This window comes from Thunnus albacares, chromosome 15 (genome assembly GCF_914725855.1).
Source record: "Thunnus albacares chromosome 15, fThuAlb1.1, whole genome shotgun sequence".
Lineage (NCBI taxonomy): Eukaryota > Metazoa > Chordata > Actinopteri > Scombriformes > Scombridae > Thunnus > Thunnus albacares.
This window is the reverse complement of record NC_058120.1, coordinates 22,824,145-22,841,828: the sequence shown is the minus strand read 5'-3', so window position 1 is coordinate 22,841,828 and position 17,684 is coordinate 22,824,145. Positions and strand designations below refer to the sequence as shown.

The 17,684-nt window shown below is 38.4% G+C and overlaps 3 protein-coding genes across 4 annotated transcripts; 2 read left to right on the top strand and 1 right to left on the bottom strand.

Annotated features, from left to right (window-relative positions):
* Positions 1–1,247: 1,247 nt before the first annotated feature.
* On the bottom strand, positions 1,248–7,323 carry cdkn3 (cyclin-dependent kinase inhibitor 3). Of its 2 annotated transcripts, none has more exons than XM_044375217.1 (8): positions 7,235–7,323; positions 5,483–5,579; positions 5,289–5,344; positions 5,133–5,177; positions 4,754–4,976; positions 3,028–3,059; positions 2,784–2,887; positions 1,248–1,522 (listed from the first exon to the last, which is right to left on the bottom strand). In XM_044375217.1, exons 2-8 carry the CDS (start codon positions 5,560–5,562, stop codon positions 1,433–1,435), a joined length of 630 nt encoding a protein of 209 aa, XP_044231152.1. In that variant the 5' UTR covers positions 5,563–5,579; positions 7,235–7,323; the 3' UTR covers positions 1,248–1,432. The 2 variants fall into 2 exon arrangements, with proteins under 2 accessions (XP_044231152.1, XP_044231151.1); XM_044375216.1 differs by having other exon boundaries at positions 4,789–4,976.
* A 2,339-nt stretch (positions 7,324–9,662) lies between these two features.
* On the top strand, positions 9,663–10,700 carry LOC122998981 (rho guanine nucleotide exchange factor 33-like). The gene is made up of 2 exons (XM_044376034.1): positions 9,663–9,820; positions 10,005–10,700. Exons 1-2 carry the CDS (start codon positions 9,665–9,667, stop codon positions 10,107–10,109), a joined length of 261 nt encoding a protein of 86 aa, XP_044231969.1. The 5' UTR covers positions 9,663–9,664; the 3' UTR covers positions 10,110–10,700.
* Positions 10,701–10,927: 227 nt separating this feature from the next.
* LOC122998531 lies at positions 10,928–17,320 on the top strand. Its single transcript, XM_044375461.1, has 7 exons — positions 10,928–12,008; positions 12,092–12,181; positions 12,819–12,967; positions 13,288–13,395; positions 14,614–15,298; positions 16,391–16,494; positions 16,642–17,320. Exons 1-7 carry the CDS (start codon positions 11,919–11,921, stop codon positions 16,742–16,744), a joined length of 1,329 nt encoding a protein of 442 aa, XP_044231396.1. The 5' UTR covers positions 10,928–11,918; the 3' UTR covers positions 16,745–17,320.
* Positions 17,321–17,684: the final 364 nt, after the last annotated feature.

Sequence of the window (17,684 nt, the reverse complement as noted above, 5' to 3'; positions counted from 1 at the left end):
CTAGGTTACTTGTGTAACTCTGGTTGTCTGAGTAGCACGAGTGATGTCGAACCAAGTGCTCTGAAAAATAAGGTGAAATGCATGTCAGTCCTTACATATTCGTTTTCTAACGAGACTAATGTTGTTTCCCAAATACTTCATATTAAATATAAGCAGGTTTTGAATATGTAGTGTGTTGTTGATGGACATTATTCTCTAACGATACACTTCACCATGAAACTGGAGGACATTAAAACTGTGGATACTGGGAAACAGCTCAGAAAACAACGTATATATAATTAAAGTTTTGGAAAAACGTTTTGCTGTCTGTTTAGTTTAACTGGCTGAAGCACTCTACAGTTGAAGTTTGACATTCAAGCTTTGTATCATTTCTTGTTGATATCAAACAGTTTAGTGTTGATACTAACAGCATAAAACAGTATTGTTTTAGTTTATAGTATATACTTTATACAACTAGTATGTAGTATAGAAATGTCACCCAGCATAAGAGTCTAGAGTCATGCTAACAGCCCTGTGTGTCAGCATGTCACAATGACAATGGACTGATATTAAATTGTACATGTAATGTTGAAACGTACACCGTCTTAGTTAGTTAACATGCTAACATTTGCTATTAAGCATTAAACTATACATCTGAGGCTGATGGAAATGTCATTACAGCTGTTTGGTCATAAACTAATTATAGTTTTGACTCGATGCTAGATGAAAAGTCAGAGGATCATCAAAGTCAGTAGGATTCATCCTCTGGGAACCGTGAACATCTGTACGAAATGTCCCGGCAACCATCTGATAGTCGAGATATTTCACTCTGGACCAAAGTGGTGAACCGACCGACTGATATTTTGATCCCTAGAGCCAGTTTACATTTGGTTAATGTGCAGAAACACATGGCTGTGTGGACATCAGGGGCTGTATTAGCTGAATCTGGGATGCCGACCTGAACACAGCAGTTAAATGTGATAGTCTATAAAAGGTGATATGACAGGTATTAAACAGAGTGAGAAAGTTCTGGTTTGTAGTGTTTGCAGTAAGAAAAAACAGTAAAATGCATCTCATTGAATATACTGTATCTTTTAAACAAATATCAATATATTGCTCCTAAAAGGTTAGTTGACACCTGAAAAGCTCCTGTCCAGTTTAATTCTAGTAATACTATAAATACAGTACAGATACAGCAGGCGACCTTTTCCCATTGATTTAAATGTTATAAATGCAGCCACATGCTATGAACTCATTCAGCAGCAGGATTTCCTCATCAAGTCTTTTATTTGATTATAATGAGGATGACAGCAAGCAATATATTAGAGTATTCTTTTAAAGTGCAGTTATGAGAGAATACAATTATATCACACATACAATCAGAAAAGAATCACAGCAAATTTGAAGAGATGAATATTTTCACGGCTCATGATTTGAAGAGAAGGAGCGGAGATCACCGAGACACCGATCGCTCTGTACAGACCTCTCGGCTCTCCTGGTACGCTGCGTATCTTTCCCGAAACTCGTGGAGGAAGTTGTATTGCTACGGAAAAGTAAAAATCAAGCCGTCAGTTAATGAGAAACTTAAAAACACAAAGCAATAATTCATTTTTAAAAAGCAGTAAATCTATTGAATAGATTGCAAAAATGTTAAAGAGGAACACAGCTGTCGTTTTGAATGTTAACAATAATTACATATAATTTACTTTACTGCTCATTTTCCAAAACACACCATCAGCTTTATTACTGGCATTTCAGCACTGAATCATAATTAATGTCTAGAGGCTTGAAACAAGATTGTGTCTTTATATTTACATTGTCATTACATGGTGATACTGATAAGACAACAGTATATTGGTGGATAGTCCTTTTTTTTTATTTTTATAGAGGTATAACATAAAGAAATATTTTTAATGAGGATCTCTTAAATTTGGTTATTAAAGAATTGTGACCAATATATTTACTGAGAAGGAGATTTTGCAGTAAATAAATAAAACATATTTGCATGTTTTAATGCTATTTTACCATTTATGAATTACCATAGACATATCTTTGGCATATCTTTACTAAAATGTTTTGTTATTTATCTGCCGACATATACGGCAGCTGCTAATATCGGCCAATGAGATCGTGAGGCTGATTTATCAGTCAGGCTGTAATTTACTTTATTATCCTTTTTTCACAAATACCATGTTTGCTTACTCTTTGTCTTGTGTGGTTGATTTATTTAAAGCATAGTGTAGCACTTGAATGCTTTCTCTCAAAAATAAACGTACCACCATGGAGAAATTTATATAATTACCAAAGAAGTTCTGAGTCTCTGCGTAGTTATTTTACTGAATTTAATGCAAACCAGTTGCACCTGCATGAAAAGAGGAAAATCAATCTATGACACCTTCTTAAACATTAAATTCAAGGACTTTTCAAGGACTTTACAGGCCCAATTTCCTAAAATTCAAGGACCCGACACAGCATAGTTTGAGACACGGATCAATCACAGTTAATTACTGCTACAACACAGAATTGTTATAATGAGAACTAGCAGGCTTTACAGAAACTCACAGACTATGTGGTCTCTCGCCTTCTAACGCAGCAGAACAATACTCTATTCTTCCACAAACTATATAAATTCAAGCACTTTCAATGACCCATGTATATTTATGTCTACTTTCAAAAACTTACAAGGCCTTGATTTTTTTTTTCTCTCAAATTCAAACACTTTCAAGGATGTCAAGAACCCGTGGGAAAAAAACCACACCAGCGTGATCGTCCAGATTCAGAGAAGAAGAAAGAAAACGACTCACCTTCACTGTTTGTATCGCTCCTCCTCCTCTGTGCTCCCGGAGGATTTCGATGGCTTTGTTTGCCGTCATTGTGAAAGAGAGCTGAAGCAGCAGACAGGCGGCGACTGAACGGCAGAGAACACAGAGAGACAGCCGTGTGATCAGAGACGTGAAAGAAAAACCAGCCGAGATGATTTTGTTTTTTTTTAAAAAGGTCAAACTGTTTAACATTTATATTTAGAGAATCAAAGTCAAATATTCTTACTCAATCCAGAGCGTCCCAAGCCTCCGTAACAGCTGAAGGATGGAGGAAAAAAAAGGGAAAAATCTTATCAAATGCATGTTTATAAAGCTGAAAGCAAACACGTGGAATAAAAGTGTTTAAATACCTTTCAAATATTAAAAAAAAAACACAAAATCTGATGATGTCACAGAAGGTTTGACTGCATCAATGTCTATTTTCAACCTTTCATCGTTTGCATGTTCAGGTAGCAGCGATTCCCTGCTTCACATTTACATAACCAAACACACTCACACACCAGTACAACCAGTTTCTTCCTGTTGCCTGGTGAGCAGCTTTGTAAGCTCACTCGGGGATTGAAGAGCCTCTCGGCGGCCTTTCAGCAGCAGTTGAAAGCTTTGCAGACTTTACATGTTCTGGTTTAATCGAGTGACACGAACCAACAACCTTCCTTTCATCACACTGGTCTGTTGTTGTGAGTAGCTGCGTTTACATAAAGCATTTTACTGCTTAAGAGAATAAAAATGCTTCATGTAAACACTTAAACTGTTTAACTGTGATCAAAATCTGTCAGATACAAGGATGATAATTTATCATGTAAACACTCACTGATTACTTTCCATTTCATTTATGCTCCTTTTGTTTGGTTGTAATTTATGAAACATCTCTCTACCAAACAAAACAAACATCTTGAGATAAGGGATGTTTAATAGTTTGGGTAGAGAAATAGAAGTGTTTCCTTCTGTTTCAGTATTTTAATCTAAGTATTTGTATTATTGCAAGTATAAATATGCTCTGTTAAATTAATAAAACAATGCAGCTGGGAAAACAAGGTTCATCCTCTGCAGTGATTGATTTTAACGGTATTATTAGAGTTTCTCATGTTCATGTTTTTGCTGCTTTTTTGAGGCAAAGCTCTAAACCATTGATTTGTCTTTACTTGACAACTTGTAAACCTCTTTCAACATCAGTTTGAGACTAACGTACATGAAGTATTTTATATGTATGAAGCCATTTTTTGTTCCATTTTTTCCAGAACCAAAAGGAAGGTAAACTAGGAAATGTGAAATAATCTCAGTGATTAAAAGTTTCTCTTCATGGTTATGTTTTTTAACACTGATTGAACTTTTCAATAGGTATTTTTTTTATATTAAAGATCCCCTCTAGACAGGTTTTAGGACATATAAAAATCCTCTGCTTGGAATAATAAATTGTCTAAGTCATGTTTTTCCACCAAAAAAATGTTCAGTGACCTTATTAAAAATCCTTAAAATGGCATCTTCTCCTTCTACTTCATTAAAGATCCAGACTCCATGAATCTATATCTATGCTATGAATACGCAAATATGATTAATTTCAAAAGTTAAGCTGCTGGATACAAGATGTCTCCTACTCTCCTAAAAGTCTGTTTTCAGTGTTTGTGCACTGGTGGTTTCAAATTTCCACCTTACACTTATTGTATAAATGTGTAAATTGTATACTGGCCCTTAATTGGTCGCAAATCAAGCTCGTAGAAGTCTTAAACTGAGATTTTCAGTGAGCTCAGAGAAACTTTCCGTCTTCAGCAGATAAATGTGAAAACAGCCTTCTAGTGTCAAACTCTGCACATACATCATTCTGCACAGTGAAGCTCAAACATCCAACTGAAGGAACAACAATAAGCAAAACACATTTTTGTGTTTTGTTGCCTGGTCTGCTTATTTTCCAAGTTTTTGTTGTGAATCACAGTCTGAGGGGTCGTTAAACTCACTGGATCACCGTCCTCCTGTTGTTCTCGAGGCTGACCTGCAGCTCCTTGAGGATCTGACAGCACTGCTCCAGCTCAGGAACGTCTCCATCTGGGAAGGGCATGTGGTGAACTGTGAAGCCCCGCTGCTGGTAGACATCCAGCAGGGAGGGAACCCTGTACTTGGCGAGTTCCCCTCTGGTGCAGAAAACAAACACATCCTGCACCCCCTGACTCTGAAGCTCCTCTGTGAATGAGACAATAAAACTTGCAAACAGCTGCTGGCTCACAGTCACTCTCACAAATCTACAGGTACTAGACACTTCTGAAAAGTCTAAATAAAAGATAAGATTAGCTTGAGAGAGTATTTTTAATTTGACCATCATGAAGAAAGTCGCCTTACCAACATCTCTTGGCAGACTCCTGCGGATATCTTTGTATTTGCAACCTGAAATTAGATGAAAGAAACATTTTTTTTTAATGATCGGTCGCACAAAATTTTACAAATGAAGTAAGAACAGTAACATGAAGTATGTAAAATAATAAAACACCACTTTACCTGGTAGCGCACATATCCCAAGAAACTGGGAGGACTCCACTATGGACAGAGGCAACCTTACGGCCAAACAAAATATATAATAAATGAACAAAGTGATGCTTGTTTTACATTTTTTCTATTTAAAAACCTCAAAAAAATGACCCTCATAAATCACACAATTTTTAGTCGTCCAAGAAAGAACAGCTGAAACTTACCAAGAAATGTGAAAGGGAGTCAGCTGCTCCTCTCCGACCTCCTCCTCTTCAGATGAGGAGTCAAACTCACTCGTCCTCATGACTTCAGTCCTCCAGACTGGAAGAAAGTAGGAAGCAGTTAAAGAATAAAACGACAACTCTGTAATCTTATCTTGAGGATCTTTTTAGATAATTTGGACGTATTCCTTCGATGATTTCTGGTCATTTCTATTCAGTATGAAAATCAACGAGCACAAACCCTAAACTTGATTCAAACAGACGAATCATCACTTTAAATTACATCTACCTTTTTTCCAAGTTATGTTACTAATATGTATCATATAGGCTAATTATACAACTACATAGATGGCTAAAAAACAACATAAGAACAATACTAACATACAACTTTGACAAAAAGGTATATGATGTTTGCTGGGATGATGTATTTATTTTCAAGCTGGTTTAAAGTCTCTGCAAGTTGATTCCAATACTGTACAGAAATAATATCGTGTAAAAACAATACAAGGTGTACAATATAATTAGGGCTGCAGCTAACGATTTTTTTTATTATTGATTGATCTGTTGATTATTTTGCTTGGTTAATTGATTAGGCGTTTGGTCAATAAAATGTCTGAAAATGGTGAGAAATGTCGATCACTGTCTCTCAAAGCTGAAGGTGATATTCAATTTACTGTCATAGAGGACTAAAGAAACCAGAAAATATTCAAATTTAAGAAGCTGGAACCAGAGAATTTGGACATTTTTTCTGAAAACAAGATTAATTTTATGTCTGTTGACTAATCGTTGCAGCTTTAAACATGATGCAATAACCATGCAGTAAAAATACTACCTTTGTGAAGCTCATAATGTTCAGTTTTAGTCAAAACTGTCTAGAGAGATTCGACTGTTTTACCACAAACGTAATTTCTGAGGCATTTTATTTTGTTTACCTCACAAAAAAAGTATTTTTTTTTTTGCAGGGGTTTTGTTTTGTATTGAATTATATTGTGCAGGTGTTTTTATCTTATTGTGTCCACCTCCTGCATTGTATAGTATAGCATCATGTATTTTGTTCTAAGTTGGTGAAAACATGTTAAGCCATGTTAGGTATGGTCCTTTAAACCGGTGGTTCTAAAACTTTTTCATATCAAGGACCCCTAAACTGACAAAACTTAGACCACAGACCCCCATCTGATAACATTTTTGCTTTTAAATGTTTTATAACAGAAAGTGTATGAAACCCATGTCCAAAATAGTAATACATTTTGTCATTGTTTTGCTTATGGATGGATTTATAAAGAAAATAAATGACTCCCCTTTTTGCTAGGGACACCCTGGAAGCCCCCCCAACGACCCTTTGGGGTCCCCGGACCCCAGTTTGAGAACCACAGCTTTAAATAAGTGTTCAACACGAGGAGCTATGGCTCCACACTAACCAGTAAAATATGAATTAAACATGAAATAGTGAAACACTTTTCAATATTAGAAATGTATTACGATTATTACAATAAAGACAACATATTATGTGACAAAGCATAAATATTATTCTTATTGCAGAACTGACGGTAACGTTTCTGCCTGGAGTCGTTTGTATGAACGTTGCTCGTAGAGAAATTGTTGCTAACATTAGCTAGCTTAAGCAAAACGGAGAAGAATGATATTAAATCTTTCTCTAACAGTTACCAGAAAGAAAAGACAGCCGTGTAGTATTACAGACATTCATATAAATGTACAAATATACAATATATCTGCAGCTTTTTCTTTATTTCTCACCGGTCTCGAACTGCTCCCGTCCGCTGTTTTGACAGCTCCGTCAGCTGCTGCCTCGGTTTGAAAATTCCGTGAGCCCAGCAGCCAATCAGATTCAAGTATTTCCCCTTAACCACGCCCCTTCCAAAACACAACGTACACGCATTTGTGCGCTCGATTTAATTTACCGACTGATCCAGACGGGTGGAGTGAAGACTGCGATGATTGGCGACAACCCTCAAATGAGACAAACTTTAAAAAAAGAGAAATTTTTATCTGTTTTCTTGAGTTTAATTATGGAATTTGTTTATTTAATGATCGTCAATGAATCAGTAGAGTCATATTTCAATCGATATTTTAGAGCTTCTTTTAAAATAAAACGATTGGCCTGATAAATAAACAAACATACTTAAAAAACATATAAAACTGCATATACATACAACACTATATACCGTACTTTAATATGTTTTAATGCGTTATATTGTATTTATTATTAATATTTATACACATATACAGATATTTACATCATATATCGTATACAAATTATAGCTGCTGGTGTTGCATCACCTAATTTCTGGATTTATTTCTCACAAATAATTCATTTATAAAGTCTTATGAATTGTATTGTATATAATATATCAGGCTTTTTAGTGTGATATCTCAGATTTATGTAATTTCTTTCTTTTTTTAAATTTATTCTATTATAATAATATAGTAGATCTTTATCTGTTTTCTTACCTTTATCTTATCGATATTTCACGTACATTGGAAAACACTGGAATTTATCATTTATAGGAGATCTACAACACTTCCACTGACCCAATTTCACATTTCCATATTAAAAACTATGAGCAGTATTTTAGTGCCATGTGACCTAAAAAAAAAAAAAAAAGCACAAACCGGATCACGTGAAGGTCGATTAATAATAAAATGTACAACAATATCCGAATTACTGTAAATGTCTCTATAATAAAGTTATTTTTCCAGCAGGGCATTTACATGATTCATACTCGACCTGACTTCCTCAGTAGATCACAGAGATGCTGAGTGAGCGTCATGCAGGACATCTGCTGTCAGCACACAGCAACATGAAGCTTCACCGCCTTCAAACACCGCAAATGACTGAAACTGAAAGTTTTAGCACAGAAAGAGAGAAACGGAATATTTTGAGGATTTTATGAATCACTGCATCTTTTCAAATGTCTGGAGTATAAATACTGCAGAGCTGTAGCTGAGGTGAGTTTCCTGTGGCTTTGTTTTTGCTTCATTGCTTGATTTTTTTCTGAAGGATTCTTGAACACTTGGACAGCTGAATTATCATTGTGCTTTTAAGCATAATCACTTTTTTTTTTTTAACTAGATAGTATGTGTATGATAGTCTTGCAACCTACACTGAAAATTGGATTTTTTTTTCATATTTTGATTGCACAAAAGTGCTCTAAAATGACCTAAGGATAGCTATAATTAACCTCTAAAAGAGGGATTTTTATTTGGTTAATTTGCTGTTAAAACATTAGGTTATTGCTTATTTCATATTTCATATTTTTTGCTGATCCGTGCCTGTCCTTCTGTCAGCAGACTTATAAGGAGGGATCTTGGCTCCTGCAGCCTTTTCCCCTGCAGGGCTGAGCTCTTTGGCTGGCTTGCCACTTCCTTAGCAGAGGGGCTGCTGGCAGGGGCAACATCTGAGCAGGTACTACAAACAAACACGTATACAGACATGAAAGTCTTTATTACAGGTTAAATATGTTATTCTGACTCCTTTGGTTTAAATAGGCTGAGGTAGAAAGAATAAATGATGACAGATTTTGCATTTTTTTTGTGCTTGAAATCATAACTCTTCAGTCAAACCTTATGTAGATGCTAAATTAACACCAGTTTCTTATAATGTTTGTGAGCATTCGGTTAGAAAGAGGTTAAGGATTCACTTTACTGTGAGAAAAACAGGTTGACTTCCCCTGTTTTGTTCCCATTGTGTGTCTGCTGCTACACTATCTGATCTATGTTGGGAGGACACAGGAGAACATGCACCTACACTCTGTTTTTATCTACAGTCTGCCAGCTGACTGACGGCCGGTAATAGTCAAAAAAGGTCATTTAAGCTGCACAGTGTGTGATGAACATTAATCACTGTTGAGTGTTTGCACACAGCTTTGTTTGTGTCTCTCTCTCTGAACAGGTCATGAAGCCTCAAGAGGCCGAGCTTGTCACTGAAATCTCCAAGGTATTCTGTGCTTCCCTCATCAGCTAGTTTTGTTCTGTTAAAGAGACAGTTCGCTTTAAATTACAAGCTCTGACTTCTTGCAAAATCAGCAGCAGATGGAAAATAAATCCAGTCTGAGTGCAGTTTAGGAGCTCAATGTGTTAAGATACGTTCTGTTGTGCATTGTGATAAATAAATCTGATATTTCTGATTAACATATTTCCACCTGATGTCTCCCTCAGTTACAATGCATGGTCTCGGAGCTGAAGACCGGCTTCACGAGCGCCCTGCTGGAGCTCAGTCAGATCCAACATGGAGACACTTACCTGAGGGAGGAGCTGGAGGAGAACAGGAGGACCTGTCAGAAAAAGGCTTTACGGTTGGAGGCGCTGGTCGAGTCTCTGCGGGTGAGAGTCTGTTAGAGACAAATCAAGTGTGTAAAGTTTAGTTAGACTCCCACGATGATTAAAAGAGGAAGGAAAATTAACCACAACCACATGTTACAGGGAGTTCTCTCCAGGACTGTAAAACATAAACAGATATAACACAGTATTAAATGATGCTTATTGAAACTCATTTGTCATCCTGCAGGAGGAACTTGGTGTGATGCAGTGTCAGGTCTTGCAGCTCTACAGTAACAGACAGAGACCTCGGGAGGATGGAAAGAGCTCCATGTCAAAACAGAGAGAAAGGTAACACAGATATTAACTACAGAGCAGCTCAGATAAGAAGACTAGCTTTGCATTATTAGTTTAAACAAATTGATTCAAAGTCCCAATGATCAGTGGCCTCTCACAGACCATTTATCTGAAGGTTTATGAAAAATATTATACAGTGAAAAATACAGTGATCGACTTTTCATCATTTTCTGACATTTTAAAGGCGAAACACCTAATTGAGAAAATAATATAATCTGATTGTATTGTCGTGATTCATTTATGTCATGATGATGATGAATAAAATACATTCACAGCAGTCAAAAACCAGCTGATCTCACCTGGTCAGCAGGTGGAGAAAACACTGTGATTACAGTATGATAATGCATGATACAACATATCTTTGTATGTTAAAAACATGTAATAAATCAGATAAATCAGACATTTTGGCGTCTGTCCACTGTTGTGATGCAGTGATCCAGCCGAGCCGGCCGGGGGACGGAGTCACTGTGACTGTTCATCTGCTCCTTCGGCCTGCCTGTCCAGAGGAAAACTGCTCCTCCACTGTTTCCTGCAGGGCCTCAAAGCAGGACTGAATGAAGGCACAGGTGAGCTCACACAGAGGTCAACATCATCTGTCAGATTAGTGGAAAAACACCTTTTCTGTAGCCAGTTGCTACAGGAAAACACAATTGTGATTCAAGCTGCATGTTACATTTGCTTTCAACTGTACCAAATATCTTTTTGACAAAATATTTGTGTGGTAAAATGTTCAATAACCATTTTAAGGATTGCAAAAAAATCCAATATTAGTTTATTTCCTTGTGCAGTTTCCTTGTGCAAAACAGCATCACACAATTTTAAACCTTTTAACCATAAGAAAGCAGACATTTCATGTTACAGGAGCCACTGGAGGTTCAGTGATTGCTCGTTGGTATATGTGGTTTGTTAGTATATTTCTATGTATTTCATGTCTCTATGTCTGTCTGTGTTCATGTCGTGTCATATTCTGATTCAGTCACATATCCAGCAACAAATATCATATTATATGAATTGCTGTTCGTAAAGAAAAGGACAGGTTTACAGTTTTTTAGGTCTGTCTTAAATCAACAGTCAGGTGTCCATATGAACATTGAAACAGGTTTTTTTTTCCCTTAATCATTCCTTCATACTGGCCATTAGAAGATTCTTTCATAATGCAATTGCTTTAATTGTGAACCTATCCTTTAATTATTTTTTTTTGGAACAGATGCACGACATCAGGTGGCGATGCAGCTTCTCCATTCTGAGTGGGAGTACGTATCAACCTTAAACCAGCTATACGACAAATACAAGACACCACCGGCCCACCTGATGACTGTAGAACCATAGTAAGTACTAAACAGCTGCCGTCTTTCTTTGTTTACTGTACAAAGAAAGAAAGTTGATTCAAACTGATTTTCCTAGCATGGAAAGTCACAACATGAGGAGAATTTCTGCAACACAGAAGCAGAAATGGAAATGATCTCTATAAAATGTGAATGTTTTCTCATCTGCAGTGAATAAAACATCTGTATCTGTACAGTAAAACATCAAAAAAATCTTGTTTTCTGTGTTGTTGTATCCAGTCAGACGTATCTGAAGTTTGTGGAGCAGCTGTTACAGCGACATCTGCTCTTCAGGAACACTCTGCAGGAACGACTATCTGCTGAACACTGGAAATCTCTGGTTGGAGACATCCTGGTGCAGCTTATCGGCCAAAACGATGCAAGTAGATCCTTTTTCTTTCTAAAAAAAATGATTCAGGTGATTGCGTTGAACTCCGAGGGTGCTTATAATCACTCTCATTTTCCAGACAGCTTTTTCTGATATGTACCTTGGATACACAACGACCCTGGCATCATTCCTCTCCCTGGAGTTCAACAGATTGAATCATCCCGAGAAAAGTCACAAAACACAGGTAATTACAGCGTTAACAGTAATCAGTCATAGTGGACTAGAAACCAAACATGCTGATGGATATTTTCTGTCTGCCATTTACAGAGTGGCCAGATGGAGAGAGAGGAAATGAAACTGCTGTCTCTGCTGTTGGCACCCGTCTCTCGCATCCACAGCTACCTGAGTCACATTCAGGTGAGTCAGCAGAGACGGTGAGTCGAGTCAGTGACACTGCAGGCGAACACTGACCCTAAAGTTGAGCTGAGCGAAGCTAAAGTTGAAACTGCAGCCCAGAATGAGACGTCCAATACCTGAAAAACACAATCAGAAAATAAAAAAAGTGAGGATGTTTGAAGAAAAGTGGGGGGAAAGATCAGTAGATTGGTGGAACGTTTAGAAATGCTTTTAAAGATATTAAACATTAAATACATATATTTAAGTTAACAGATTGTTTAAAGCTGCAACAATAAGTCGATTGATCTGCAACTTTTGATAACTGAATCATCGTTTTAACCATTTTTTAAGCAAAAATGCCAAACATTCAGTGGTTGCAGCTTCTCAAACTTGAGGATTTTAAGCTTTTCTGTGTCAGACATGATAGTAATCTGAATATCTTTGGATTTTAGACTGTTGATCAGACAAAACAGGGTATTTTGAAGACGTCTCTTTGAACTTTAAGAAATTATAACAGGCATTTTTCTCTATTTTCTGACTTGATTTATCAAGAAAATAATTGGCAGCCCTACTGAAGACTGGAGATAAACTGAAAATCATTCCTACCCACTTTAACACTGACTGATTTGCTTATTTCTGCTTCACCTTCCTCCTCTAGAGCTTGTTGCAGTGGACAGGTAAAGAGCATCCTGACTGCAGCCTCCTTCTGGGAACCGAGCGAGCGCTGAGGGGCGTTTTGTCTCGCTGTCATGTGATCCTGGAGGAAGATGTCCGATGGGAGGAAGCAGAGGGAGCTGGAGGAAGCAGGTGAGAGCATCATCGAAAGGATTAACTGTCTAATCATGAACTGCATGTGTGTGTTTTTTTAATCATGTAAAAACACTAAAGTAACATTTATGCCTCAGGAAAACATCAGATTAGGTATTTTTTCCTTTGAAAAGTAAAATTAATCCAGTACATGGGCTTAAAGGTGACTTTACATAGATCTATGAGCTAAAACAGATTAAAAATGATGATTTTTCAGAGTACAGCCCTTTGTCCCAGTTTGATATGAAATGCCTGTTCTTCTGTGTTTTTGACTAAAGTTCAGAGTTTAAAATATAATTTCTTCTGTGCATGACCAACAGCTGCTCTGACTCAGCAGCCGGAGGATCCTCTGCAAACTGTTGCATGAGGAACCATCATCCCAGAGAGTCTCAGCAGGGCAGAGGGGAGTCAAACCCTGCAGCTCAGAGGTGAGTGTTGCCCTCTGCTGGCTTTAGACAGTACAGCAGGTAGGAGAGAATCTGCAGTCAAAAGACGCAGACAGAAGTGTCTTTTTCACTTGAATTATGGCCTCTGTTCTGTATTTAGATGACCGGCACCATTGTCCTCAGAAATACTTCTTTATATGTTGTTCCTACATAGATTTTGTTTAAACCTCTACATGTCCAGGGGGAGTTTTGGTGGGAAGACCTTAATCTTTCCGACAACACTCACATTATTACTTTCAGTAACATCTGCATGCTTTGACTGTCCATCTGAGGCAGTTGGGGTTTAAAGCATCATAAGGACCATAACAGTGTTTTTGTATGTTTTTGTCTGAATTTTAAAAAAAAATCCATTCCAGGTATCCATAGTGGTGTTGTCCATTCATTTCAGTCCAGTGTGAAAATCAATTTGCAGACACTTTGAACTAGTTGAGATCAGTAATCCATCACTTTTCTCAAAGTTCCAACATCTATCATCTGAAACAGCTGTCACCAGCTGCTAACCAAAGCTAAAAGTTAGGGAAAAAACAATAAAACTTGCAAATTTAGCAACAGTGTTTTGCAGTAAATGGGATAAAACATGCTAAATCTTTTGCTGCATGTGTAGCTCCTGTTCACTCTTCAATTTCCATCATTCCTGTTGTTGCTGTTCACTTTAATGCTCTGTGGCCACCAGCATCTTATTGGTACACAAAAATCAGTTCACTGAACTAAAGGCTCATAACAAGATGAAAGATGATGAAAATTTTAAAGATCCCCTTCTGACCTGTTTAAAGACATGAAAATAGTCTAATAATAATTTGTTTAAATTGCATGCTGGACCATGATTGGCTCAAACTAGTTGTGATGTCATTAATCATACCTGTAGGTAGACGTCTTAACGGAGGTTTAAGGATAGCAAAGTGAAACTTCCCTTTTTAGTAGATGATTTTTAAACCGTCTTCTTGTGTCAAACTCTGCACAGTGAAGCTCAAACATCAAGGTGAAGTAACAATAAGAAAAACACATTTTTGAGTGGAGAAGAGGGTTTAGGTCTGAACAGACGGACAAATCAGGCCTTACAGTGTGGATCAGATCTTTTATGTTTCTCAGTAAATGATGTGGTACTTTCTTGGCTCAGATTTTTACAACCTTCATGCTGCTGTCCCTCATTCTACCAGCTGATGTCTCCTGGTACAGTAACCTCCTCTCTCCTCTCCACAGAGACGACCAGCTGGCTGTTAACCTCACTAACGGGATTGACGGCTGTCACTCGATGCGTCTGGAGTGCTGGTCCTGCAGTCCGGTGAGGAGGAAGGGCTGTGGAAGAGACCGGGCGGCGGTCCTGAATCAGCCAGCGCCCTGCGGACACGCTTATTGCTCCCTCCTCACTCCGGAGACTCCAGGATGGGGAGAGAACAGCGACTCAGGCCAGGGCACCTTCAGCCAGCCCACTGGGAAAGGCACCAACGAGCTGGAGGCGCCTCACGCCAACCACAGCCTTGATGACTGCGAGACAGACCAAGACGACACCTCGGCCTTCGACTACTCCTCTGTCACCTCCTGCAGCCCTGATGGCACCCTGCGCAGGGAGACGATGGGCAGCAACAGTGGGGAGGACGAAGAGGAGGACAGCCAGGTGCCGGTGCTTTTGAAGCCCTCATTAAGCCAGCAGCAGCAGCAGCAGTCCAGAGATGCACCCAGAGAGAGGACTGTGTGTCTGAGGTGGCAGATTCCCAGATTAACCCCTCACCCTCCTCTGAGAAACCCCGCAGGTCAGTGTGTGGACGGGCCGACGCCGTGCCTCGTCAGCTCCTACGGGAAGAGGCTGGTCAGTGTCAGGAAAGGGTCACCTCCTCTCCATCCGAAAAGTGCCTTCAGGCCCATCTGGGATGACCCGTCCAAACAGGTAATTAAGTTTTTATTACACAAGCGCTGTGTTGTGTAATTATACTGGTCCAGCGTGAGAGGATTCTTGTCTCTGGCTGTCTAAGAGACTGTGGGCAGCTCACACCAATGAAATGCAACAGCCAGAGCCCTAAATCTGATGTGTCCTTAAATATTTATATTGGCTTCCAGTTAGTTTTGGAACTGATTACACTATTTCACTCCTTGAAAAGTTTATCAAGCTACACAGCCTTGTTCCCTTGTTAAAAACTCCTTGTAGTCCTGGACTTTAATGTATTTTCATTTCTATTTCAGATGCCACACACACACAGACATATATACATAATAAATAATAATAATATACCATCTTATTGTAGAGCTCATGTCCTTCACCGTCTGTGCAGGTGATTAAAGAGACTGAACTTCAGAGAGTCCGCCTATTTCTTCTGACAGAGGGGGATTCAGTTGATGCAACTGGCAACATAAAGCACTCAGCATTCACAGAACCTCTCTGACCTGCTTGAATAAAAAAAAAAAAAAGTGCGTTTTTGCTTTTAAAGTGTGTCAGACAGCAAACCTTCCAAAAAGAGCACATTATCTACTTGTATTAAGGCTGCACAAACCTTTAAATTTATGAATCTGGTGCCCCTAGTGGTAGACCGTCAGAGTAATTTGAAAGATGCTATAATCACATTAAAACTTCTACATATATTAGCTTGTCTTTGTGTACATACGAGGCAGTAACGGGACACATCTGCCAGATTTTAATGGCTCTTGAGATAAAAATGTTCCAAAAATGCCTTATCTAGCAATGTTAAGTAATGCTTTAAAAACCGCAGATTCCTGCATCTGCGCCAAAAACAAATCACTGGCTCATGGTGCAACTTTCCAGTGAAATCTGTTGAGTTGTTTTTTTTTTGGAAATGCTGCCAACTAACAAACAAAAGGGACCAAAATCCTTATTAATGAGCATTGCAGAACATTATGACTCCATCTTCAAATATGATATGATTAGTCTTTCTTAAATCCTTTAATACCATATTTTCTTGCGCAGTTTTCTGTTTATTTATACCCTCAAACCTGCTCTGTGTCTCCACATCACCTCATGGATCAGGCTGATTCAGCTCCAGAGAAGGACAACAGACAAGGCTTCGTACCGATCCAAGCTACAGCGAGGCAAAGCTTTCAGAATTTCAACCCGAGCAGAGAAAATCTGAGGTGAGAGCCTTCATGAGAGTGATTTTACCTGTTCCTTACTCTCATTACAGGTATGACTGAAGCAGGAAGCTGTAAGTCACATGATTAAACCTGGATTCGATTGGTTAAATAATCATTTTTTTTGTTTCCTGCTGCTGGTTTCTTCAGACCAGGCCTGGTTCAGCAGCGAGGCGGCCACGCAGCAGTGCAGAACAGTGGAGGATTGTGGGACGACAGCGAGGACAGCGAGGGACCCTGCAGCACTGTTTGACCCCCGCTGTCCCTCCTCAAGAGACCAGAAGACTCTCAGTGGGAAAAAAAAACCAAACTGTCACACATAAAACTGCAGATACTGTGTTGGAGCTCTGTGACGGACGGACTCAGAAACAGCAACATAAATGCATGAATGAACAATCGGTGAAACAAACATGGATTTCTCTTGATTGTCTGTTAAATCTGAATCCGTTTAGCTGTTATATTTCTTCAGGATGACACTTGTAGGATAAATAGATAAAACTAAAAAAGGGGGTTTGTGTTTCAAACAGCAGCAGCAGCAGCAGCACAAGTCTCACAATGACACTGCAGAAAACATCTAATATGAGGAAACATTGGCAAGAAAATGAAGAAATCACACTTTCCTTCTTGATTTCTATTTTTAAAACCCCACTTGAATATGCTTAACCTTATTTCCTTGAGCAGAGATGTTGCCTGATATAAGACCAGGATATATCCATCTGTAGCTTAAGAAAAGTGCTAAATAACAACTTTTATATAACTTAATAGCGATCAGAGCTTTTTTCTTGCTGTAAATATTCCTCCTGTTCATACTGGCCATTAGAAGATCCCTTTATGATGCACTTACAGTGTAAGTGACGGGAGTCAAAATCCACAGTCCTCCTTCTGTGCAAAAATGTATTTAAAAGTTTATTTCAAGCTGATATGAAGCTTCAGTCGTCCAAATGAGTCAAATCAAGTAGATATCTTTCATCGTTACAGAATTTTTAGTGCCAAAGTTCCTCTTTTGGTTACTATACTTCCACCGCAGCTCAACAGGGAAACACAAATTTGAGGGAATTTTACACTAAAAAGACAAAATGTGGCAGATACCTACATGATATGACTAATCCAGACTGCTGAGGCCTCATATAAGCTTCAAATCAACTTTTAAATGCATTTTTGCACAAAATAACTGTGGACACACTGTGGATTTT